This window comes from Suillus clintonianus (assembly GCF_016758775.1).
Source record: "Suillus clintonianus strain FC179 chromosome Unknown DEU56scaffold_57, whole genome shotgun sequence".
NCBI lineage: Eukaryota > Fungi > Basidiomycota > Agaricomycetes > Boletales > Suillaceae > Suillus > Suillus clintonianus.
In genome coordinates this window covers 166,098-189,666 of record NW_024539281.1, presented here as the reverse complement: position 1 = coordinate 189,666, position 23,569 = coordinate 166,098, and the positions used below count along the sequence as shown (strand labels likewise).

The window sequence follows — 23,569 nt, the reverse complement described above, 5'->3', positions numbered from 1 at the left end:
TCCAAGCAAACCAAATTTAGGCAGTTGTCTCCCGCTGCTCAACATACAACTAGTATACATAGTAGGTACCCAAGATTCGATTGTGATCGCACCGAAACCATACAGTAAGTAACATGCTCAGGTACAGCCCTTTTTTTATCCACAAACTCTCAGCCCAGCCAGGTCCAGCCCAAGGTCCTGATGGATTGAAGATAAGGATATCTTCGGACAGACTTAGTAGAATGCGTACCTGCGCAATGAGACTCTGCGCAATGGGATGAAACTGTGTCCGAGCCTGCTTGAACGTTGATATAGCGCGGTCGGGGTCGACCTTGAACACCGCTCTAAACACAGGTCTGCAAAACTTCATGCGGCCTTTGATGACGCCAGTGTCATCCGCCCCAACAACCCAATCTGCTGCACCTTGAACGAAATGCTTCGCTGCCTCGGACTTGAGTACCAAGGTATAAAATCTGAATCGAATTTCGGCACTGGAGGTATTTGAGAAGCTGTATAGTTCGTCGAAATGGAAAAGGTGAGCCGCAGGAAGAGATTCATCGTAACTCTCCAATCGCTCGAGGAAGACAGCTGCAATCTCACTTATCCGACTGATACAATCATTGAAAGCTTGTTGGCGCGCACCTCTTTGGTTGGCGTCCAGGTTATCCAAATCAGAAGCCTTGAAATCTAGCTTTGAAATGTCCGAAGTGTGACGTGATTCATACCACCGGTCGGCAAGCGCGTTTGCAGGATTCGCCAGAGTCATATCATATTCCATCTTGACAGGTAAGTCCAATCCACTTTGATGAAGCCACGCCTGTCGGTCAATTTCAGCGGTTTATTTCTCCAGCTATAAGTTGTTCAGTCTTACGTCCCAGTCAATGCTGTCCAATGCTTTGATTTGTGCCTCACCGCCATTCTTCTGGAAGTAGGCATAGAGGTGATTCTTCCATGTCTCTGTGGTGATGCTGTGGCCCATATAAGTAGTGACGTAGTCCTTGACGTAGGGCAGAAAGACGTCAAGGCCACCGAGCGTACGCTCTGAAACGATACAGTTCAACGGACAAATACATGAAGAGAATAAAACGTACCAATATGCAAGATAAAATTTGCACCTTTATCGTAAGGCACCCGACTGTACGCAGAATCCGGATCCTCCCCATAATCAAAGTCGATAACCAACTTTTGGTATTTTGGTTTGTCTTCGAAGAGTGCAAGGGCGTCCAGCAATGCTTTGTATCCGATCACAGAGGAAAGGCCTCGGTGTGCAGGTGAGTGTATGATCTCCAGTAGCACACGTTCGATATAAGTTGTCCAGCCTTCGTTAAGCCAAAAGTGAGAAGCGTGAGCATGCCTAGAATACCCTCAGCGAATTTACAAAAGAAAGCCAGGGAAAACCAACGTAACACCATTCCCAAACCATGAATGCGTAAGTTCATGGATCACCACGTCTGTCAGAGACCTGTCTCCGGCAAGAAGGGCTGAAAGGGGTCAGCATTCTGATACAAACATGTTATATGCTCACTCGGTGTCACAAAGCTCAGGCACGGATTTTCCTGGTGGCAATGAGTAGATGGTTGTATAGAATAACGCGTAACTGACCATGCCACCATAAGGAAAGGACGGCGGAAGAACAAGGAGGTCAAAAACCCCAAATCGGTATGGCCCGGCAAGATCCTCCGCAGCCGCTAGAAAACTGGCATACAATTAACTCGCATTACGGTGGTGCTGAAGTTCAAGCCCATTCACCTGGTGGTATCTCGACTGAACTCCCAAAACGAACTGTCCATAAGCTCAGGCTCAGACCAAACTCCAGACTTCCATTGTTTTCCTTCAGGAACCTGAAACGGCCGGTACTGCACATTGCCTGCGGCGATCGCGAGAAGGTATGACGGAATCGGGGTAGGCTAGAAATGCCAATATTTGTTAAGAAGCAGGAAAGCGATGAGTAGACTGATTGGACATGCCTGGTCGTACGTATATACAACTTCATCCTTGCCGATGATCTTGCCATCATGAACTGGACCATCTGATGGCGGAGAAACCCGTATCGCAGATAGAAGTACAGGGAGTACAGAACGGACGCTGGCGCTGTACGTCTGATAGTTCGCAATCAGCACGACAAGCCTCGAGTTAATCGGTGAAGAACACCCACCAGCTTCACGGACGGAGTGTCTTGTCCGTCCATGATAAGCTTTTGTCCATGTCGCAAAATCAGATGATCGAGGCGACTCACCTTGCACAGGAGCGAGGTCTCGCGCGTAAATGGGTTGGCACTGACTGAACAAGAACGGGAACATTTTCCCTTGGGTCTGCCTGAATGAGGGTGAACGATAGAGCGATCTTGTACATGTGGCAAGTAGAAGCCTACTCTTTTTCAAGGAACTGTAAGGCTGTACCATTCGCAGTCGTCCTGTATGTGATCTCGACTGAGATACTCGACCCGGCGCTCACAGTTCGAGGAAGAGGGATATGCAACGCAGATCCCATGACTTCATGCTTGGGGCCGAGTCTGAACTATAGATGATCCAGGCTCAGGAAAGCACATCAGACAGTTAGAAGACGCAGAGCGCACGTCTTGGACCTCATCCCCATCGATTTTGACTCCCTCGATATGCAGATGCGAGGTGTCGAAGCTGAGACAGCTCAAAAACCATGCAAATTAATATGTAAACAACGATTCTCACATTACCTCTGAGACTTCATCAGTTTTTGCAATCAGATCATGTGTTGCAGTGCCTGTGATGACCTTGTTGTCAAAATCAATCGTCCAGTTAAAGATGATGTGCTTCGTAGCGATCTGTATATAATTAGATTGAGATGTCGGATCTGCTTCGTCCATGTTGTGAATAATCCGATGTTTTGCAAATGGCGATTTGATGAAGAAAGAGGATTTCAAATGCTGTCCACCGAAAATTACAAATATATACATGGTCACCGCGTTTGTTTGGCAAGAGCTTTAGAAATAAACACCTCCACGTGATCTGATCGCGTCACAAAACATGCGCTCGCGTTTGTCCATCAATCTTTTGGCAGCTACTTAGTTTCTCAAGTTGTTCAACCTGCAACATGGCAACATCTCAAGCGCCAACTCGCCAGGCCATCACTCTGAAAGGTTCTACGAATCTCGTCACAGAGTTTTTCAAGTATGCAGCCAACACGTGCGTTATTACGAGCCACTGTTCAACCAAAGCCACCAAACTCACGATTTCATGGCCTGAAACAGTATTCTCTTTCAACGCGGAGTATACCCATCCGATGACTTCCACATGGTAAAAAAGTATGGGCAAACTGTCCTCGTTACACAGGACTTGGCACTAGAAAACTACCTCGACAGGTGCATCTCATCTCATGTCGATTTTCATACACTTGCTTACTTTGACTGAAGGATACTGAAGCAACTCAATAGTAGGTGACGCAGCGATTCCTTATACCCTGACTAAAATTGTACTTCAGAGTGGCTACTTACCGGGTCGGTAACGCAGCTCGTACTCGCGATCATATCAAAAGATACCCGACTACCGCTTGAGCGATGGGTGTTCGATGTCAACCTCGTTGAACAGCCAGCTGATTCTGCCGAACCGTAGGTTTGCCACTGTTTATGGCACTCAGTTGGTTGACCCTGCTGTACAAGTCCACCTGTGAAACCCGAATCAGAGATTCAAGCCGAGATTCGCTACATCCTCAAACAAATCGTATCAACCGTCACCTTCCTCCCAATTATTGACAAGCCGACTGTCTTCAATATCCTTGCATATACGCATGACTCCGCTGACGTGCCTGCAGATGAGTGGGTCGACACTGATCCCCTGGCGATTGAAGCAAGCAAGAGTCAGCAAGTGAAATTGAGAAGCTTCAGCACCGATGTACACCGAATAGAAGCGATGGTTGCGTATCGTTACGAAGATGAAACGATTATTTAGACGTTTGTTTTCCCTGCTACATCGATGATCGCTATGAAAACTAGTCACTTTCCGGATGGTGTAATGATATGTAATAGTGGGTGTGCATGTTTGTGAAGGAATGTATGAAAAAAGGGAAAGGAAGCAGAAAAAAACTGTCCAACGCCAAGATATGATCATGATGCTGTTTCGTATGGTTCATATATAGAACGAGTATGCTCTACGTCAAGGGGCTTCTAAAGCCGACTCAAATTTGCCACAAAGTCAGCGACCGCAGTCCAATACCCGTGCTGGACACACGTATCATCTACAGGCCATCATTAAACTCCGTATCTCAGAGAACCAAAATGACGTACTGTGATATCCTCCTTCAAATTCAATGAATTTCGACTTCCCATTACCGACTTCCGTCACGTCTGACTTGTTTCCAGTGCCCAATTTGGCACCCTGGCGCCGCGAAATAATCTGCCATAACTCTTGCATGTGCTCGCGTGGAACAACTTCGTCCCGAACGCCGCTCAGCATCAAAATTGGTGTTGACCGAGGAATCAATGGTATTTTCGAAGCTGAGTCCCATTTTTGATGGCAGAGGAATGAAAGAGGGCCAAGAAGAGGAAGAGCTTTAGGTACGAGACGTGGGAGGGTCGTAAACGTATTCTCCAGGATTAACGCCGCAATCTGCAGAGTCTTAGAATATCATAAGCATGAAAGCGAAATTGGAACATAATAACCTTTGATGGATTTCGACTTGCAAGGTCGATAGCGACAGCACCGCCTATAGATTGGCCATAGAGAATCTCGATACAGAAGCAAATTAGTTCAATCCTTGGAAGGGGCATCGAAAATATTTACAACGGGAGTATTCTGCAGGTATGGATGCGAGTTGAGATAGTTGAGCGCCGTTTGCGCATCTATACGTATGCCTAGAATTGCAGTGAGCAAGGAGAGTAGATTACTGCAGATACGGTGTCTTACCTGTTTCTGATGGGGAACCCTCAGAATGACCATATCTGTTGGCACGGATGAGCAAGGAATTCCCGGACGGCAAGGTAGACTGTATTGCGAAAGAAAGAGGGCGCACCCGCGGTATGAGAGCATGAGTACATTGCATCGCATCTTTACGTAGAATACTTTTGCAAGGGGTATCCTATGACCATGGTTTCCGCCATTGCCATGGAACATCACCACTGTTGGTCGAGTGGATGCAAACTTAGATAAGGCGAATAAATAGAGAAGTGAATGAATAGACGCAAAGTATCGGAGTAGTGAGACGTACCTCTTCATGCGTCTGATGGTCTGCGTACTCGATGTGTGCAGCTTGGTTGTTGCTTATCTCTGTCCGTTGCGTGAGAAGGTAACACCGCAAAGTGAGCCCATCTTCAGTGACAAGGGGCAAATCCTGATATTCAAGCCCAAAATCCGTTGGCACTTGGACCTCTTTTAAAGTTTGGTCAGTTAGGCTGACGTGCAGCGCGAAGTGAATGGCAATACAGACCTGTACGAGAGCCCGGGGGGAATGCGGATGGGTAAATGAGATAATTTTGTCCGTAGTATAGTAGCCCACAGCCTAATAATAAGATAGAAAGGTCAGTCGAACACATCATCCATTAGGAGGCGCTGGACCTAGCGTTGTAACACCAGCCACGGTAGCGAAGGTACCCTGTGAACAATGTCTAATAGTCAAGGGTTGCTGACTATCGTGAAAAGATATAGAAGCACCTTGGCAAAAGCCTCTAATGATGGTAGCGACGGCATATGTGCGAGTTGTCGTGGCCCGCAGTGACGAGCGCCACAACATGTATTGCAAGATGTTTGTGACTGTTTGCTAAGAGCTTATACTCTACATAGTATGCGGTTACGCATAGGCCTGCGCAGGCCCTGCATGCAGATTCGGACTCTAGATGCACACTCCCTGAATGGTCAAGGGCACCGTTTGAGCCCTCTGACAAGTTCCCCTCCACGGTTCGTGCCTCACGAAGGCCACAGATTCATGTGTCTGACACTGGTACTCCTGCATGCTTCAGTCTTCTGCATAGTACTTTAACCTAATCAAGTCCTGGTTTCCTCGAGCAGATTTGAAGATCTGATAGATGATCGGAAGTTCTGGATGACAGTCCCGAGAGTCTGATAACATCAGTTGCCAGAGCGGTCTTCACTAGTCTTCACTCCATGTACGCTTCCTAATAAACATTCACCAATCACATTCATTTTTTTTGCGACAGCCCAGCACCTTGAAGCGCAAGCGGAGTAGGGCTCGGGGAATTTGGGGTGGGCTGATTTGCCCAGCTAATTTGCCTTGCTAATTTACCGTGAATGACAGGGTGAATTTCAGACCCTCGAAAACGGGGTGTCAATTTGGGTGAATTTGGGTCTGGTTCAGTTCGGCTGGTTTCGGCTGGAACAGTGTAAAAAGCTTAATTTCTGAACACCCTGGCTCGTCATAGTCAAAATATATAAGTAGATTTGGTTGCCGATTCGGACAATCACCGAGAATCCGAAGAATTGTGAAGTTCGAGTCGCAGAAATATTGTAAAAGTATTGTCCTCCCCATCACAAAGCTAAATGCAACAACATCTCAAGGATCAACTAGCTGAACTACGACTCTGTCTTGCAGCATTGCCAGCAGACATACCTATTCCCAAGGAGTCGAAGTATAAATTCTCGAACTTCAGCCCAGATGCTGAATGGGCTGCGGACATTGGCGAGGCTGCTGCCGTCAATCGAGAGCTAGAAGTCAGGTTGGGCAGTCGAGTTGATGGCCTGAAACTTGTTGAACGAGGCCCAGAGATGGAGGCCATAGTCCACGTTTTTGAAACATGGACAAAGAGATTTCCGGGTGATGTTATCCTGGAGAAATGGGTTGACGACACTCTCGAAGCTGCGCGAGGCCTCATTCTTGCCGCGGGAAAAGCTGTGAGTTAAATCTTATTTTTCCGTCCAATAAAATAGACTTACTGATGGCGTACTATAAAGTTGCCAGTCCTTGTCTCGGACTCGAGTTCTACAAAACAAAAGCCAATCAAAGTCAATCATACTCAGATACCCGGGAAACGAAAGCCCAAGGTTCAGAAGCTCGATAGCCATATATTGGCAACCTTCGATGATGACCGGTATATCAGTGCTGGCGAAGACGAGGACAGTCGAAAAGGTGGAGCAAAGATGCATCCACTGCTTCGCAAGGTTTCGAAGCCTTGCCATTTAGCAAGTGATCCCACCGGGGAAAAACTTGTTCGGTGCATTGCCAGCCGTGGCTGTAACATCACCTGGTCATGGCCAAGAGCTCGGCAACGAATCATGAAGCATGCTGCCAATGAGTGTCCGAGTATGGCGAGGGAGTGGCGCAAAGAAGCTAGGGATTACATGGCTTCCAAAGCTGTACGAGGGAAGGGAAAAGGTGTGGTCCTAGAAGCAGGGTCAAAGTCGGACTCGGATTCGAATGACGTCATGCTATTGGAGGTGGAAGACCGGCCGATGAAGAAACCAAGGATGGAGCTGCAGGTCGTTTCAAGTTCAAAACAGGTTGCGTCATTCAACAAGAAGTATGTTACCGAAGGTCATAAAGCACTAAAGGAGAAAGGTGACCAAGCACTCATGCTACTTGTGACGTGTACGGGAATCCCACCACACATCATTGATTCGGATGAATTCAAGGCTTTTTGTAGCATTCTGAATGCCAACTACAAGCCTGCCTCTGCAACGACTCTTGCCGATACACTAATTCCAAACGAATCTGCAAGAATAACAAAAATGATTTTCGACTATCTGAAAACACAACGTGATCTCACCATTACGTTTGATGGTGGAAAAATCCGGAAGCCCAAATCATTCTACACTGTTCATGTCACCACTGCTGACAGGCGAACCCTTCTGCTTGAGCTCGACGACGCCTCGATGCTCAGTCATACAGCCAAATATATTGGAGAGTTGTTGGAGGGTGTAAGTCCAATTTGTACCCCGCTCGGTGCACAAATGTAAAGCTCACCTTAATGTTGCGATAGGTCATTGCCGAATTCGGGCCCTATAACTTCTCCGGCTCATCGTCAGATGACACTGGAAACACGAAAAACTGCCGCAGAGATTTGTCGGCAAAGTGGCCTTATATCTTAAACCTCCAGGATGCATGTCATTTACTATCACTGTGCTCCAAGCAAATATGTCAGCTGCCCGAATTTGAAGAGGTGAGTGATACTTGTACTCGTCAAGATTCAGGCTAATGACTCGGACCCTACCTGCAGGTCTCTGACCATCTTAGAAAGATTTTGGCTTTCATGGACAAGTCAGGCTATGCAATGGAGCACTTCAACTATCATCGTGGTGTTCTTAAAATTGGCCGGGGCCTAGAGAAAATCAGCAAAACTCGATTCGCAAACATTCATTGGTCTGCGGCCTCACTGCAACGCTGTTTGCCTGCAATGCAAGCCATAGTTAGCAATCCGAGTCTGGGGATTGACGTGAAGGTAAGATACTATGTACCGTTTTGATCCAAGTAACAACTCGCAAACATCTGCGCAGGGACGAAATCATTTATTCGAGGCGAACACCACAGATTCGCTAATGTTTCAAGTTGCCTTAGCCAAGCTTGTAGCAATTACGGGACCATACGCGAAGGCAATTCAGTGTCTGGAATCTGCGCATACAACATGCGCAGACGTCTATCTGTACTGGCTTGCCATTGTCGCACAAATGGAACAACTCCTTCGAGGCAATACAATTCGACTGCGTGAAGAGACCAAATTGGCCATTCGCGCGATTACAAATGCGCGGTTCAATCAGATGATCAACGACGCACCAAATGATCCATATATCACGGCATTTTTCTTGCACCCAGGTAGGTGGACAACTCGTTGCAGTGTCGTCACAAAACTGATGCTCTGAAGAACACCGAACTGCACAGATCTACAAGAATATCAATCCTCTTGACCTGCCTCCCATCCATTTGACGAAAGCAAATGGGGCATACAGTATTGTGTCCCCCGAAGATTCAATCATGAAGAGAGTTGGCACGAGCCTTCAGCTCATGCTCAAGCACGAGTATGGTGATGTTTATGATGGGGTAAGGTCAGATCAAGCTGCCGCGAAGCTTATGAAAGAGAGAAATCCCCGCTTCGCTGGATTGACTCCACGAGAGGCTCTGCAGGCATTGAAGGTCGAGCTCAAGGAGTATCACAAAGGAGTGGATCCTTTCAACCGTAAGATTCGCAAGCACGAGAATGTTCGAGACTGGTGGTTGGCTGTTCAAAAGGACGAAAACGCGCGAGTCCTTGGGGTAACATTTGTTCAATTTTTTTTTTTTCATTTGACTCACTCTTATGTCCAGGCCCTTGCAATCAAGTTATACTCCGTCGTACCAGTGTCGATGGCTGACGAGAGGACAGTTTCAACAATCACATGGCTTAACAGCCCCACTCGGAGCAGCCAAGACATCTCAACATTAAAAGAACATATACAGATTCGTCAGTGGCACCGCTGGCAAGCCGACGTGAGCGAAGAACCAACAGTCGCTCCTTCCGTCAAATGGCGAGATATGTATGCAACCATCCACGGTAAACCTGAGACACCACCTGTCGTCCCGCCACCTATTCGACCACCTATCGTGACCGTGGACGCCATTTCGAGCTTGACCAGCGAACATCAAGGTATATGTTCAGACTCGGATGATGAAGATGGGGATTGGCGTGATAGCGCGGACCATGTGGGTTTAGCTGGTGTGAAAAGCACGGAGTTCAATGTGGGTAAAGACATTGACATATCATCCACGTACCTCCTCGATATTCTGTCAGACCACCCTGTACAGCCAATGGCTGCTCGTGGAGGTCCGTCGACGCCAAAGGTGGTGGCCAGGACTTCGTCCTCGACACCGATGGATGATGAGTGGGAGGAATGGAAATAAGCAGCTTCGTTGTATATTACGGTCAATTAGACCAAATTCACCTGCAAATCAGCGCAAATCAGCGTCAAAGAGCTATGGGTGAATTTGAGTGAATTTGCTGTCATTTACACTCGTCATTTAGGCCTTCACAATTGGTCGTGCTAATTAGCCGGTCAACCAGAGCGGGATCCCTAATTCCCCGAGCCCTAAAGCGGAGACTCTCAATCACTTTTTTTCGTAGGCTTTGGATTTTTTAGAGGTTGCCACTTGCCGGGGTCCCCGCGGATTTGATCGCGGTGAAGTTTTGTTTGCTCCCGGAAATCTCACCGTCTTCTGCATACTCCACTGCACTCAATACTGTGACTCACACCCGCATTGCCCATGGTGGCGCAAGATGGGCAAAGCAAGCATGTATGTGAAAATTTCCACTGACCATCCCAAGATCATCCACTATCGGTGACCGGGGTACGTGTAGTGTGCATAGGAGCCGACGTCTACACATCCAGGGAGGTCAGACACTTCCTCAGGAATCATTGCATGCAATTTCTGAAGAATCAGTTGTGGAGCGCGTAGCAGTGACATGTGACAGAAATGAGCTTTTGCTCCACCTCGTGAGTGGCCCGCCGACGAAAAGTACCGTCCTCTATCCAAAGTAGGTAATGATGTGCTTCTGACATATGCGATGCTATCTTCTGCTATGTGATGCAAATCTTAATCGCGTTTCAGAACATTTTGAGAGGCAGGAAAATTCACAGATGACGAGCTATATCCCAAGGAGGGCGTGCTATAAAGTTCACCGTGTGCTCAGACAAACCTCTATCGACTTCTTGTCATCTTTCTTTTCCGCGAACGCGTTCGAAACATACCTGTCGTCTCACCAGACACCCCACGATCTTTACAAAAATGCGCTCTTTTACTACATTTACAGTTCTCCTCACGGCCGTGTTGAGTACCTTCACCAATGCTGCTCCCATCACCCTCCCCGGCGTCTCCGTCCCCACTGTTCCCTCTGTCAAGTCTGAAGTCTCTGGTCTTCACAGGGAGCTTGGTGTCCCTGGCATCGGTCGGGAGACCCAGGGCGAGACCGCAGTTGGAATTCCTACCCCCTCGGTTGCTGTTGTCTTCACTGGCATCTTCACCCAGATCCAGCCCTTGACTGAGCAGCTCGGTAAGACATCATTGCTAGGCATTGACTGCAGCATATCTTATTGTCTCCCTAGCCTACATCAACGCAGAAAATGCCACCGTTGCTGCCATATCACCTGTCGTCGCTCAAATCAAAACTCAACTCACCAGTGCTGTCTCTCAACTCCAGGCACTCATTGGCCAAGACCCCTCCGTCATCCTTGCGCCTGTTGAGGGCACCGTCTTGATGACTGTCGCCGAACTTGCAACACTCATTGCTGGTGACCTCTGCGTAAGTATTTCGAATACGACCCAGTTGTTTTTGCTAAGCCTCCACTTTTAGATTCTCTTCACTGCTCTCGGTGCCGTTCTCAAGGTCGTCGTTGGTGACGTCCGTACAGAAGTTCTCCCCATGCTCGCTGACCTCGGCTGCGACGTCACCTTCATCCTCAAGATCGTTGTCACGCTCGTCGGTGGCATCGTTGCTTCCCTTTCTCCTCTCCTTGCCCCTGTCCTCGCGGTCATCGCTTCTTTAGGTCTCACAGACCTCTTGTCCCTCCTCGGTCTTTCCCTTTAATAATGTGCGCCTTCCTATTTAGTATCACTCTTTCGGGCGCCAATCAATCGCAAAGTAGACCCATACTGTTGTTTATACCCTGCACGATAGGGAGAACAAAGCATGCATCATTAGATCATGAATGGCACAAAGTTGCGACATATTTTAGTCCCGACATTACAAGTTTAAATAACTCGCGTTCACTTTCCTTGTATCGGTATTTCATCGATAACACATACAGTGGCTGCCAAATCACATTGTACGAGTCCTCTGAGGGCCGGTACATTTGCTTCCGTGATAAGTTCCTTTGTTCACAGTGATGAGTTGTACTCGTTTGCAAACAGCACTCTTTCACTTCATATTCCACTTTTTTGATGGTAGAGAAACTGCACACAAGTCATGCAATGAGATGCTCTCGAAATCGACAGAGGCATGGAATATAAAGAATATTACGAAAAGGTACGGACTCGGATGGGCTCGCATATCAACACCTCCAGCATTTCGACAGTATTATGGGGCACACTCAGGGCTCTGACTTTCTCGGGAGTGATTATGGAAACATCACGGAACAGTGCCCGACCTTACTTGCTTTATTCGTCAACCGAAACAAACTGGTCAGCTATAAGTTGAGGAACGATATCCAAGCGACATATTCACACAACGTTCAGCGCTCAGCTATTCCAACACAATTTTGCAGTCACATGCCTCCTTCAAACCAGCCAGTGATCGTCCTAGTCTCCCGTGTCAAACCTCGAAAGAAGAAAAGGCAGTGGTTCCTTCTTGTTCAAGCTCCCTAAACTCTGGCGTTCTGTCATTGTCAAAAGGATCTTGTGGGCAGATGGCCCTGTAAAAAAGAACTGGGTGATGCAGTGAAGTGTGTGATTTTCTGTCACCCATGACGTCACTCTAGGAGCATCTTCAAATTAAATTTAAAATTATGTAAGGATTGCTTGAAGCCGGTGTTCGCCGAATTCGCGAATGCGTCGTTCGTGTCAATTTGTCAAAGTACACTAGTACTGTATGTGAGTATTCTTTTGTTTTGCCTGATGCATATTATTACCACAAACCTCTGAATAGCTTTATATCTGCGTCACTATGCCTGCAGTTGCGAAGCTTGTGCCAGAGGAGACTGCGACATGCAAACACGTTTCAGCACGCTTGATTCTGAATGCGCTCTGGATCGCGGAAATCGACTGTCATGTCGTTCGCTGATATGAATCAGAAAATGTCACATTCAGCATTGATGAGCTTGTGTTACGATCAATAAGATGCTCAAGATCGCTACCATACACATATCGACCGTATCGTGTTTTTTACTCACATACAAATACTACTCAAGGTGCTGGAGATCCCTGTGGTCGTCACAGAATAGAACCCCAAAGGTGGGCCCATTTTTGTTCCTCCTCTTCGAAGTGAAATCCTCTAGAAGGAAAAGCCTCGGAAACACCATCCCCGCCATTGACCCTAGGGCCCCTTCTCGTTGCTACTATCGCGAAAGGACTCTTCTCCATGTTAACGCCAGAAGTGAAGGCCCTACTTCACGAACGCCCAGATGAGAAATCTGTGGTGCTTTTTGGCATCGAGGTTGGTTCACCCTATAGCGACTGGCTCATTAGTGACATTCCTCGATTCAGTCACAAGTTTGCGTCTTACAATCTGCTCTGGATCTCATTGAGGTGGGGTGCGTACTTGTGTTTGATTTCTTGAATTATTTATTTAATGTAAGGCAGTTTAGGGGGGGACACTTACTTATCACTACATGATTGACTACTGGCAAGTACCGACGTTGCCAAATTGTTATAGCAATTCAGCGTATCCGGCCGAAGTCTCCAAGCCTCAAAGTATACATTGTCGCGTCAAAGTAGGTTCAATTTCGTACGTGCACAATACTCAGAGCTGATCTACTTCGCAATCGTAACATGTCACCGGTACCAGTCACCAATGATAGTCACTGCCATTGATTAATTATTCCCAGCCGACGTTTACTCTCGCTTACTGTGCATTATCACCGCAGGCTGAAAACATCTTCTCGGCGACACCCGGACATAAACGTTAATCATAATGCTTCCCAGTCGTCTTGGGTTTCATTTGTGTTCCACCAACAGATTTTATCCTTGCCCAATATTGTGTCTTTATTAAAACGGAACGGGGCAAGTGACCAGCCTGTTAATTACGGGCTGGATACGACGGCGAACTGGTTGCCAAAACATGTCATTGACATATTACACAGCAAGAGAAGTCAATTGAACAGCCTGAGCACCTTCCATGACAGATTCGCGATTGGCGAGGTGGGTCTTTACATTTGTTGTTTCAATTCTGCGCATTGTCATGGAAGCCATCAAACAGAGTGATTCGTTTATAAAGCAGTTGAAAAGTTTCTTGACAATCAGCTTTTTACCACCCTTTTTGGTGAGACGTTTTCATTCAATCATACAATGTTGTAGGCTCATGTCATGAAGACAATCATACAATCATACAGTACCTTTCATAGCCGAATTGGACTCGCTTGCACTCAGCCTCTCAAACATGTAAGTGCAATGGTGAAGTGGATCATCAGGGGTCTAGTTTCTCATTCATTTATTCAGGCTACGTCTCCTACTACTCCTGATGTATGCTGTCGGAAAAGTAGCGGGACTCAACCTCACTGAATGCCTGATTGACATTGTGGCAAATGCAAACGCTACCCAGAATCTAGCTGGTCTACTCAATGGCGACGGACATCCCGTATCTAATGCTTCTGATGCAACATCGATAAGCTACGCGATGTGCACCTCCGTCTGTGGAACCGGACCGGAACCTTTTCGGTGGTCCTTATTCTCGCAAGATCTTGGTGCATGGTTACTACCAAACCTTGCACTGATTTCGCAGCTCCCCTTTGGGGCACGATACAGGCTCGATAATTTCATGTCTGCTGCATTGACCATCGGGTCACCGGCACTTGCTGGTTACTCTCTATTCCTCACCCTCCTCGATTCTGCCTGGATCAACCGCCAATTTGACCAATTGGAGGGCTATCCCAACTCACGTATCGTAGTCTCTATCTTGGGTAACCTTCAGCAAGTCCCGCTGAGCCTCGATTTCACTCGTGTCCACTCCTTCGTTTCCCCTCCTGAAAACGACCGCTGGTTGCAATGGTTCTCTGAATTTGTGGACTACACACACACATGGTCAATTGCGTCTGCAACCGCCATTGTCTGGGTCGTTGTCGCATATGTCATAAGTGTAGTCAACTCACCAGCAGATTTTCTTGTAAATTATCAATCTGACGGCGACGCCACTGGTTCCCTGTGGCTGTGGTTGATTCCAATAGTCGTCGGATGGCTGCAATTCTCCCCAAAATGCGATTTCGATCGCTTACAACAGGCTTATAGACGTGCCGACCGACATGCACGCGCAGCAGCAGGTCATATGGGAACGTCAACTGCGTCCACCCGAAGAGCTTTAACAATAATTGCCAAGGAGAAAGATGTCTCATCTCCAGACGAACTCCTTACCCCTCCGATTTTCAATTATTCACGTTCACTCCGATGGGCATCTATAGTTGATGGGATCTACTTGGCGTTTGAAGCGGAAGAGGCATCAAAGGAGGCTCAAAACCGCACCCCTGTTAGTTTTCCCATCCCGACCCAAAAGTCCGAGTCCTTCGAAACCCTCCCCCTCAACTATCCACTCAAGTCCTCCGAGGAAACCCCCCGTGTTCCACAGCGCAACCATTGGGCACCTGGTGTTTTCACAAGAATGTTCGCCGCTTCGTGTGCTTCGCTTATATTACAATGGGGAACAGTTGGAGCAGCGTTTATGATGGCGTGGTTCACGCCTACTACAGTGCGTTTCTTTCGGTATCGCGATGCGGTCGAGTTAGCTAACTTGAGACAGCGTATCGGGTGTCGAGCTATGAGTTACCTCATTTATGGAGTCTTATCGACCATCATTTGGTTTATGCTCTTGATATCCAGTATTCTCGCCCACTACAGTATACGAGAGGAAGAACAATCGGTTGACCCACCATTCTCTAATATTCGCCCCGCAAGTTACTCCCATTGGGCAAACCATGACTGCTCGATTTCGTATAGCCCTGTCGCCATGACGCCGCAAGCCTCCGATGACGATTCAAACAAACAGAAGCCTGCACGGTATCTTTGGGCTCGGGCAATATCGAACTGCCTGCGATGGATGGGAAAAACATTGGCCGTTGCAAACTCCATCTGGGTGGTGGTGGCGTGTACTTTCGTGTATTCCGGCCTTTACGATACATGCTTCTGCAATTCTAGCGAGATTAGTAGGGGAAAGGCCGCATACGTTGTCATCGTCCAGACTGCAGCCCAAACTGCGCAGCTGAAGACTGCCTGGATCGGTGCTGTTGGTATGGCATGTACCTCAGCGCTATTCTTCCTTGGTCTCGTGAATATTAAATTGCCAGACACACGTCCGAGTCCGTCGTAGGGACGTTTCTTACAAGTTTGTACTTACATATGTGCGTTCGATTTTCCAATTATTTAATCTAGGAGAGTTGTAGTAGTTTAGGGGGTTTCTTCTTTGTTTGTTGAGCGTATATATTTACAACCGATTTTGGTCGGCAATAAGCAGTATGCAGATTCGATGGCATGACTCAAAGCCAAATATGCGCTCAACGACAAGACCGATAGTATTTTATATATTGTAGAATATCAATAGCCCCTAACGTTAACGCCCCAAACATGCTGTCGCCGAAGAATGAACATTTAATATTCCACTGTGTACTTGAATTGGCTTTTGGACTTGTAAACACCCATTACTTGAATACGTGTCCTGTCTACAAGCAAGCCTGCCACTAATGACGACGACGACGACAATCAAGATGGCCGTGCGTGTCCAAACTTCTGGCTACAGCAAGACAGCCTCAATAAAGTTGTGCACAAAGTCCAGATGAGTTTCGTATAAGTATCATTAATAAAGATTGGTCGCGTTCCATGTCATCTTGGACAGGTTTTCGACATCGATCAATGGCACTTGAGACGCATTTGTGCTCCCATACACACTATACTTTTCCGAAGACAATAGCGCCTGCCGCGCCGTGACAATAGTCGCAGAAGGCGTTGACGTCGGACTTGCGAATGAAAGACACTGAGCACTATTGGTCGGGGTGGATGTCGGAGTCTGAGAAATTTGTGCCTGCGTGCGGTTGGCACCTTTAGCAAAAGCGAAGCCGTAGTACCCTGGGCAATTGTCCGTGGGGAAACGGTAAGCGCTAAATTACAGGTGAGGCGGATGTTTACAAGATACGATTCTCACTGCTTACACGTAGACGCTCCTCAGGAAAGGTTGTCCGAGGATAAAGTTAGGTGGTAGGGTGTCGGAACGATTCGTCATGCCGAGAGTGCAAAGACCTAACTGAATTTGTCGAGAGTAAAGCAGGTTGTTACTGGAATCAACCTGATAATCGACGCCATTGATAGACACCGTCAAGGGAATATAAGGGTAGGTTTCATCGCAGAGCAGGGATGCGACGTTAGTCTGTTTATCGATGGTAACGGCGGCACCGGCTGGACCGATGTATCCATTATTAGTGGCGTACGTAGACACGTTTTGGACAGCTATTGATGGGAGCACTGAAGCGCAGGCGATAAGAGAAACGGAGAATAAATCAAGTAAGAGCCTTACAAGAGTCGATGCTAGCAAACAGACCACCTGAACCCTGTGGGACAAATGACCCATTATACCCTTTGAGGCCGTCGACTTGGAACGTGTTAAATGCATCCCACGATGGGTTAGACTCCAACTGAACCCAATTGATAGTCCCTTCATAATCATTCGCGTCGAGAGCACCAACTGTTAGTTTGGGGCTTCGCGGGTCAAATCGCATACCGATAACGGGATTCAACAACTGCTTTGACTGATAGAGTTGAGAAAATATGTTATCCGTGACTATGGTGCTGTTAAGGGGATTCAGAAACGCCCCAAGAAATCCATTGTGCATCGTTTGTCTTGCGAGTGAGTATGATCCGGTGTCAATTAGCACTATCAACGCGGTGAATCAAAAATTACACTCTAAAATCTATCATGAACCTACCAAATTGCGCGTCCGTCACAGTGAGAATCCCGCCAAAACTCATGGTATCACTGGACTCTGAACCGTTGAAATCAGGTCGTGCCTGAGCCCAAGGAGAATTGAGATGCTGCACATCTTTACGGTCAGAGCTACAATATGGGACGACTGCGGGGCCATACTTGGAACGTTGAGGACAATGAAGCATCGAAAAAAGTTTCGCCACTGCAAAACACGCAGTCCACTGAATATGCGGCCATTTCGCCAGTGGAAACGTCAATCGTAAGATTCATTTGTTGAGGTGGTGTGCCAAAGTAGGTGGTCACAGTGGCGTAGTTGAAATTCAAGTTTGTGAGCTGAGAAGGAACATTCATCGGAATGCTAGCCCATGCTGTCGTGTGATTTGGATATCTTCAGAGGCTCATGCATTACAGAATAGCAGAAACATACTTGAATCTGTGGCCCACGCTGAGTACAGCAGCGACACAAACAGCAGTGATGAAAGGAGCATATCGCAGATCAAGTGTCCTCGACAACGCTGCAGTCGAATGGTCGGCGTGCCGTGGCCCGTCTGCGACCTCGCAGAAGATATTCCTTGGCATCGAGGTAAATTACATAAATACACTTGATGAAAACGATGGGAAGCAGTGCAAGGGCGGTCAATGACCGTCAATCATCCCACGTACTCCGGGATACGAAGGTGCCCGCGGTACAATGTACAATACAATGTAGAGAGTTTATGCGTTGCTATCAAGTTGTACGTGCTTATAATCAGAAGGAAGCATATTCTGGCATAGTACGAAAATGGAAATTCATATCTCATCATACACCGCCCGCTCCCATCACAGCCAGTTTTCACTGGGGTTCACTTTGAGCTCCCCTAATATCACAGTCTCATGAATTCACTGATGAATGCTTGCAAGAGCTTGCTCTTCCCAATGGTAGCCATAGGGTATCTGGCATTTTGTTACACTGTGCATAATCACAGTGTGCCATTGAACACCTACGGTCTCATAGATATTACACCTGGTAATCTTGGTAAGATGGTTTCTCCTTACGGACACTGCGCATCTTTCTGAAAAGTTTCACGATTAGTTGCCATCAAGGGCGCAATCACATCTATCAGCATCATTATCATCACAATTGCGTTGTACCCGCTCAACAGTATGCTGTCGGACTTGAGGGTATGTGCTGGTGTTCCTCTACCGACATATACTATTAATATCAAGATTACAGAGTGAAGAATTCTTTCGAGTCCTTTCGTCTCGGCCTCACGGGGTTCCCTTATCTACCGTGAACAGCATATCTAGTCCATCATTTGGATACATTAGCACCATCAAAGCGATGATAGGACGCAATTGCTCGCGGTACTTTGTTGCTTGCGCAACAGCGTCAATTATGGTTCTAGTTGTTTCGACTTTGGCACCTGCTGCGCGTGGGTGTAATTCTGGTTAAACTCGGCGCATTCCTCAACCTGTTTCAGTGACAATCCAAAGTGTTCTTGCGGATGGCGATATCATGGCATTTGCTGTTGCAGCTGTGCCAGCGCAAAGAATCTGGAAGTATGTGAGTCAACTAGCAGAATTTCTTCATGTTAATGTGTTCTCCGTATTTTGCAGTAATTCGGGCTTCTACATGACTTCTACTTATGCAAATGAGCAGTCTCCTCTTGCTGCATCAGTGCTTTGGGCGGAAATGATAATTCATACACAATACTCTTTCTCCACGGCTAACAGCTCCGACTCGGACATCGCAGCATACATTGTGCCAGCTCCCCTTGACCTTGCCACGACAACAACTTCAAGGTGGCTTACTGATGTTATCGGCATTAACCCGTCTTGCGTATGGTCATCAACAAACATAACAGGAATAGCTATGGGCAGTCTCGATGACACGTTTTACCTGGGCGTCAATCTTGAGGATGCAGATTTAGATGTGCTTGTCCCTTCATATGACGGTAAGCCGAAGAAACTTTCTGTAGTTTACACAACGTTGACCTCTCCTAGGTTCATTTATATCACCTATTGATATGACAGCTGTTTTCAATCATAGCACGCAGGCGCCACCAAGCGATGGGTCCACTGTGTTTCTGCTCGGCCAATGCTTGGCAGGCTGTGACATCTCACTTTCGACAACCAGCTATGCCTGGTTCAACTTCACTAGTCTGCCGACGTTTCAGTATAACATAACTGATTATCTGTTTGAGCTAGCATTCCTTGTATGCAAGCCAAACGTACAGATCAGTACGCGGGAAGTACGCAATAACGGATTTGGCATGCTTAGTGTTCAGCCCAACCCAAATGGCGTCAACTACAAGACACAGGGAAATCTTGATCCCGCACAGACACCCTCTCTATTGTCATTTGCGATGTCAGAGATCGGCGATGTGGGACCTGCCACCCAAATTCAAGTATACTATGACACGCTAGCGCCGGACGTCCTGCTAGACTTTCTCTTCGGTACAGAGCAAGTCAACAATCTCCCTACAATTGCAGGTTCAATCATGAACCTTACGGTACTGCCAACTGCAAATTTATCATCAACCTTCACCTCATTACTGCAGTCGTCGTCAAAAGGTGCACTTCATCCATTTTGAAAAAAAAACATCTGTTCAAAATTCCTCCTTCTCGTAGTATTTTTGTCAGGATACCTAGGTACTGCATATGTGCCTGGAAGAGTGTCGACTTTTGAGGTCATCTTTGCGACAAATGTGCCTCAGCTTGCTGTATCTACTGCAATATTCATTCTCCTCTTCATCCTGACGATCATCGCCCATTTCAGGCGAGGCAAAGGTGGAGATTGGACGCTTATCAATATCGCTGCCACAATGCACGACTCGGAAGTTCCAGCGCAGTTTTACCAGATAAAAGCCGATTTATGCCAAGGGTCACGTTTGTTGTGGGACAGGAAGAGTGTGCAGGAAGATGTGGTGGAGATGATCGGCGACCCGAACATAGTCTTGGAAAAGCAAGCCGATGGCTCTGGTATCTTACGCATTACTTGAGAGTATATCACCTTGCTTGCCATCACCTTGATCTAAATTGTTTACCAGTGTAGGGTTACTGTCGAGGCGAGTAGCAAACTCGGCTCCCTTCGAATCAAAAATGACTAAATTCTGAAACTGAATGGATTTGTACTAATTAGTTGGGTTCACCATTTAGAGTCGGGTTCATTAGGACCATCGGAGAGCCACAGCGTGCGTGTGCGGCACGCCTTATTCGAGGTGGTAAGTACTGGCGGGGCCAGAGATTATGGACATAACGTGCTGATTAGCTTAACTGTTGAGGTTACATCAATCCAAAAATATACGAAACGACAAGCTGTTATGACCCTGTATTGAATTCTCACCTCTGTCTTCGCCACTCTCTTGGCGACTTGTATACCTGTATTGCCTGCCTGCGAGCGAGCAAGGAAAAGCAGCATGGCGGAATCTTCGTACATTCCAATGAATGACTTGAAGAACAGGCTACGATCACCTCGGGCATCTCATTCTATGAAGAACGCTCCGTTAGCTTCAGAGTTGTCACTCGAATACGACGACTCTCCCGATGGGAGGGTAGCTGAATCCCTCACCCCTCTACGACCTCTACGTCCTCATATTTATCATCAGCACCACTCTCCGAATGCACGCAAGTCATTTTGGCTGAGCTTCTATAATGCTTGCAAGAGCTTGCTCTTCCCAATGGTAGCCATAGGGTATCTGGCATTTTGTTACACTGTTCATAATCACAGTGTGCCATTGAACACCCACGGTCTCATAGACACTACGCCTGCCAATCTCAGTAAGATGGTTTCTCCTTTCGGGGCACTGGGCACTTTGCTGAAAGTTTCTACGATTAGTTGCCATCAAGGGCGCAATCACATCTATCAGCATCATTATCATCACAATTGCGTTGTACCCACTCAACAGTATGCTGTCGGACTTGAGGGTATGTGCTGGTGTTCCTCTACCGACATATACTATCAATATCAAGATTACAGAGTGAAGAATTCTTTCGAGTCCTTTCGTCTCGGCCTCACAGGGTTCCCTTATCTACTGTGAACAGCATATCTAGTCCATCATTTGGATACATTAGCACCATCAAAGCGATGATAGGACGCAATTGCTCGCGGTACTTTGTTGCTTGCACAACAGCGTCAATTATGGTTCTAGTTGTTTCGACTTTGGCACCTGCTACGTGTGAGTGTAATTCTGGTCAAAAAAACTCGGCATGTTTTTTAACCTGTTTGTTTCAGTGTCAATACAAAGTGTTCTTGCGGATGGCGATATCATGGCATTTGCTGTTGCCGCTGTGCCAGCGCAAAGCGTTTGGAAGTATGTGAATCAACTGAAATACACATTTTTCTTCTTTATTGTAACTATCCTTGGTATTTTGCAGTGGTTCGACTAACTACTTGAACTCTTCTGGCCTTTATGCAAGTAACAACGCTCCGCGTGCTGCCTATCTGCTTTGGGCGGAAATGATGCTCAACGTGCGATACTCTTTCTCCACGGCCAACAGCTCCGACTCGGATATCGCAGCATACATAGTGCCAGCTCCCGTTGACCTTTCCACGACAACGAGTTCGAGGTGGCTTACTGATGTTATCGGTATCAACCCGTCTTGCGCATGGTCATCAACAAACATAACAGGGACTGTGGATATGAGCTCCAATGACACAGAGGTTGTACTGGGCGTCAATCTACAGGACGCAGATTTAGATGTGTCTATCATTGCTGACTGTAAGTAGAAGAAACCATATGAAGTCCACGTATTTTTGACTTCTCCCAGCGTCATTCTCAGCGTATATTATTGATCCAACATCATCTGTTTTAAATCATAGTACGCTTGAGCCACCAACCGACGGGTCCACTGTGTTTCAAATCAGCCAATGCGTGGCAGGCTGTGACATGACCGTCTCCGTATCCAGCCTGAGCGAGGCGTGGTTGAACTTCACTGGTTTGCCAAGTTTCCAATATCAGCAGGATGGGGCATTTTTCGAAGTAGCCTTCCTTGTATGCAAGCCAAATGTACAGATTACGACGCGGGAAGTCCGCAATAACGGATTGGGCATGCTCAGCGTTCAACCCAGCCCGAATGGCGTTAACTACAAGACGCAAGGGAATCTTCATCCCAGACAAACGCCTGCTCTACTTTCATTCGCGATGATGGACTTCAGCGCTAACGCAGGACCCTTTGTCGACCTTGTTCGTGACCCCTACGGAAATCTAGGGACGGTTGCCCAGCGATATTTTCTCTTTGGCAGAGAGAAAATTGACAATCTCCCAAGCGCAGGTTCAATCGTGAACCTCACGGTACTGTCAACTGCAAATTTATCAGCGACCTTCACCACGATGTTGCAGTCATCATCAAAAGGTACACTCGATTGATTTTTGAAAAAACAAAACAATATTCTGACTGTATCCTTCTCGCAGCGTATTTGACAGGATACCTAGGTACTGCGTACGTACCTGGAAGATTGTCAACTCCCGAGGTTGTCTTTGCAACATCTATGCCTCATCTTGCCGTATCTACCGCCATCTTCATGCTGCTTTTCATCATGACCGTCGTCACCCATTTCAGGCGAGGCAAAGGTGGAGAATTGACGCTTATCAATATCGGTGCCGCTCTGTACGGCTCGGAACTCCCGACACAAATCTCCCAGACGAAAGCTGATTTAAGCGAAGGGTCGCGTCCATTGCTGGACAGGAAGAGCGTGCGGGAAGATGTGGCGGAGATGATCGGCGACCGGAGCATATTCATGCAACAGCGTGCTGATGGCTCTGGTGTTCTGCGCATTACTTGAGAGTGTGTCCTTTCTGTTTATCAAGTACTAGGAACATGGAATTGATTACGTTGGAGAATGACAAGGTCCGACTGGCCACGTTTGCTGATAGGCTACTGTAGATGAAATGTTGGCTCCGGCGGCAAAACACGCTCAACGTTTTATCGTTGGAGCGATCTAGCAAAACGAAATTGAAGAGAATTGAAGTGATAAGATAAATACCTTCTTCAGTCAAAATGCAGGTTAACATGTTGCCCGGAACTTCAGGCCTATCCCAATATTTACCCCGGCGAAATATGTAGGCTGAAACCATCAAACTTTGGCTACCACTCTTCCATCTCTATCCA

At 47.1% G+C, this 23,569-nt stretch overlaps 9 protein-coding genes across 9 annotated transcripts; 6 read left to right on the top strand and 3 right to left on the bottom strand.

The window, feature by feature from the left end:
• Positions 1-10: 10 nt before the first annotated feature.
• DEU56DRAFT_815012 (peptidase family M1-domain-containing protein) lies at positions 11-2,883 on the bottom strand. The gene is made up of 15 exons (XM_041353755.1): positions 2,667-2,883; positions 2,555-2,615; positions 2,351-2,496; positions 2,216-2,295; positions 2,135-2,154; positions 1,947-2,078; positions 1,729-1,886; positions 1,582-1,675; positions 1,505-1,535; positions 1,382-1,460; positions 1,071-1,333; positions 851-1,020; positions 622-796; positions 230-567; positions 11-177 (listed from the first exon to the last, which is right to left on the bottom strand). The coding sequence occupies exons 1-15, from the start codon at positions 2,819-2,821 to the stop codon at positions 136-138; spliced, it is 1,944 nt and encodes a 647-aa protein (XP_041206450.1). The 5' UTR covers positions 2,822-2,883; the 3' UTR covers positions 11-135.
• Positions 2,884-3,048: 165 nt separating this feature from the next.
• On the top strand, positions 3,049-3,902 carry DEU56DRAFT_757743 (DNA-binding protein; the record flags this gene model as incomplete). The annotated part of the gene is made up of 5 exons (XM_041350164.1): positions 3,049-3,140; positions 3,206-3,316; positions 3,368-3,387; positions 3,436-3,562; positions 3,614-3,902. 5 exons carry the CDS (start codon positions 3,049-3,051, stop codon positions 3,900-3,902), a joined length of 639 nt encoding a protein of 212 aa, XP_041206449.1.
• A 215-nt stretch (positions 3,903-4,117) lies between these two features.
• On the bottom strand, positions 4,118-5,636 carry DEU56DRAFT_740420 (Alpha/Beta hydrolase protein; the record flags this gene model as incomplete). Its single annotated transcript, XM_041348807.1, has 10 exons — positions 4,118-4,188; positions 4,238-4,559; positions 4,613-4,678; positions 4,734-4,804; positions 4,857-4,891; positions 4,963-5,090; positions 5,158-5,318; positions 5,377-5,448; positions 5,505-5,541; positions 5,601-5,636. The coding sequence occupies 10 exons, from the start codon at positions 5,634-5,636 to the stop codon at positions 4,118-4,120; spliced, it is 999 nt and encodes a 332-aa protein (XP_041206448.1).
• A 645-nt stretch (positions 5,637-6,281) lies between these two features.
• DEU56DRAFT_954442 (uncharacterized protein) lies at positions 6,282-9,258 on the top strand (the record flags this gene model as incomplete). Its single annotated transcript, XM_041359209.1, has 6 exons — positions 6,282-6,794; positions 6,855-7,817; positions 8,138-8,338; positions 8,394-8,709; positions 8,759-9,147; positions 9,199-9,258. Coding segments are annotated over exons 1-6 (2,280 nt in total), but the record flags the coding sequence as incomplete, so codon positions are not given.
• Positions 9,259-10,653: 1,395 nt separating this feature from the next.
• Positions 10,654-11,452, top strand: DEU56DRAFT_740387 (uncharacterized protein; the record flags this gene model as incomplete). Its single annotated transcript, XM_041348805.1, has 3 exons — positions 10,654-10,918; positions 10,971-11,167; positions 11,219-11,452. The coding sequence occupies 3 exons, from the start codon at positions 10,654-10,656 to the stop codon at positions 11,450-11,452; spliced, it is 696 nt and encodes a 231-aa protein (XP_041206446.1).
• A 2,601-nt stretch (positions 11,453-14,053) lies between these two features.
• Positions 14,054-15,937, top strand: DEU56DRAFT_954381 (uncharacterized protein; the record flags this gene model as incomplete). The annotated part of the gene is made up of 3 exons (XM_041359208.1): positions 14,054-15,256; positions 15,308-15,404; positions 15,528-15,937. Coding segments are annotated over 3 exons (1,647 nt in total), but the record flags the coding sequence as incomplete, so codon positions are not given.
• A 184-nt stretch (positions 15,938-16,121) lies between these two features.
• DEU56DRAFT_982017 (aspartic peptidase domain-containing protein) lies at positions 16,122-18,058 on the bottom strand. Its single transcript, XM_041359871.1, has 6 exons — positions 17,907-18,058; positions 17,639-17,847; positions 17,481-17,586; positions 17,072-17,428; positions 16,710-17,019; positions 16,122-16,658 (listed from the first exon to the last, which is right to left on the bottom strand). The coding sequence occupies exons 1-6, from the start codon at positions 17,965-17,967 to the stop codon at positions 16,358-16,360; spliced, it is 1,344 nt and encodes a 447-aa protein (XP_041206444.1). The 5' UTR covers positions 17,968-18,058; the 3' UTR covers positions 16,122-16,357.
• A 218-nt stretch (positions 18,059-18,276) lies between these two features.
• Positions 18,277-20,579, top strand: DEU56DRAFT_814984 (uncharacterized protein). Its single transcript, XM_041353754.1, has 6 exons — positions 18,277-18,494; positions 18,552-18,640; positions 18,693-18,891; positions 18,940-19,413; positions 19,463-20,032; positions 20,090-20,579. Exons 1-6 carry the CDS (start codon positions 18,353-18,355, stop codon positions 20,458-20,460), a joined length of 1,845 nt encoding a protein of 614 aa, XP_041206443.1. The 5' UTR covers positions 18,277-18,352; the 3' UTR covers positions 20,461-20,579.
• A 298-nt stretch (positions 20,580-20,877) lies between these two features.
• On the top strand, positions 20,878-23,243 carry DEU56DRAFT_757737 (uncharacterized protein; the record flags this gene model as incomplete). Its single annotated transcript, XM_041350163.1, has 7 exons — positions 20,878-21,238; positions 21,297-21,385; positions 21,438-21,636; positions 21,693-21,771; positions 21,836-22,179; positions 22,229-22,813; positions 22,873-23,243. The coding sequence occupies 7 exons, from the start codon at positions 20,878-20,880 to the stop codon at positions 23,241-23,243; spliced, it is 2,028 nt and encodes a 675-aa protein (XP_041206442.1).
• Positions 23,244-23,569: the final 326 nt, after the last annotated feature.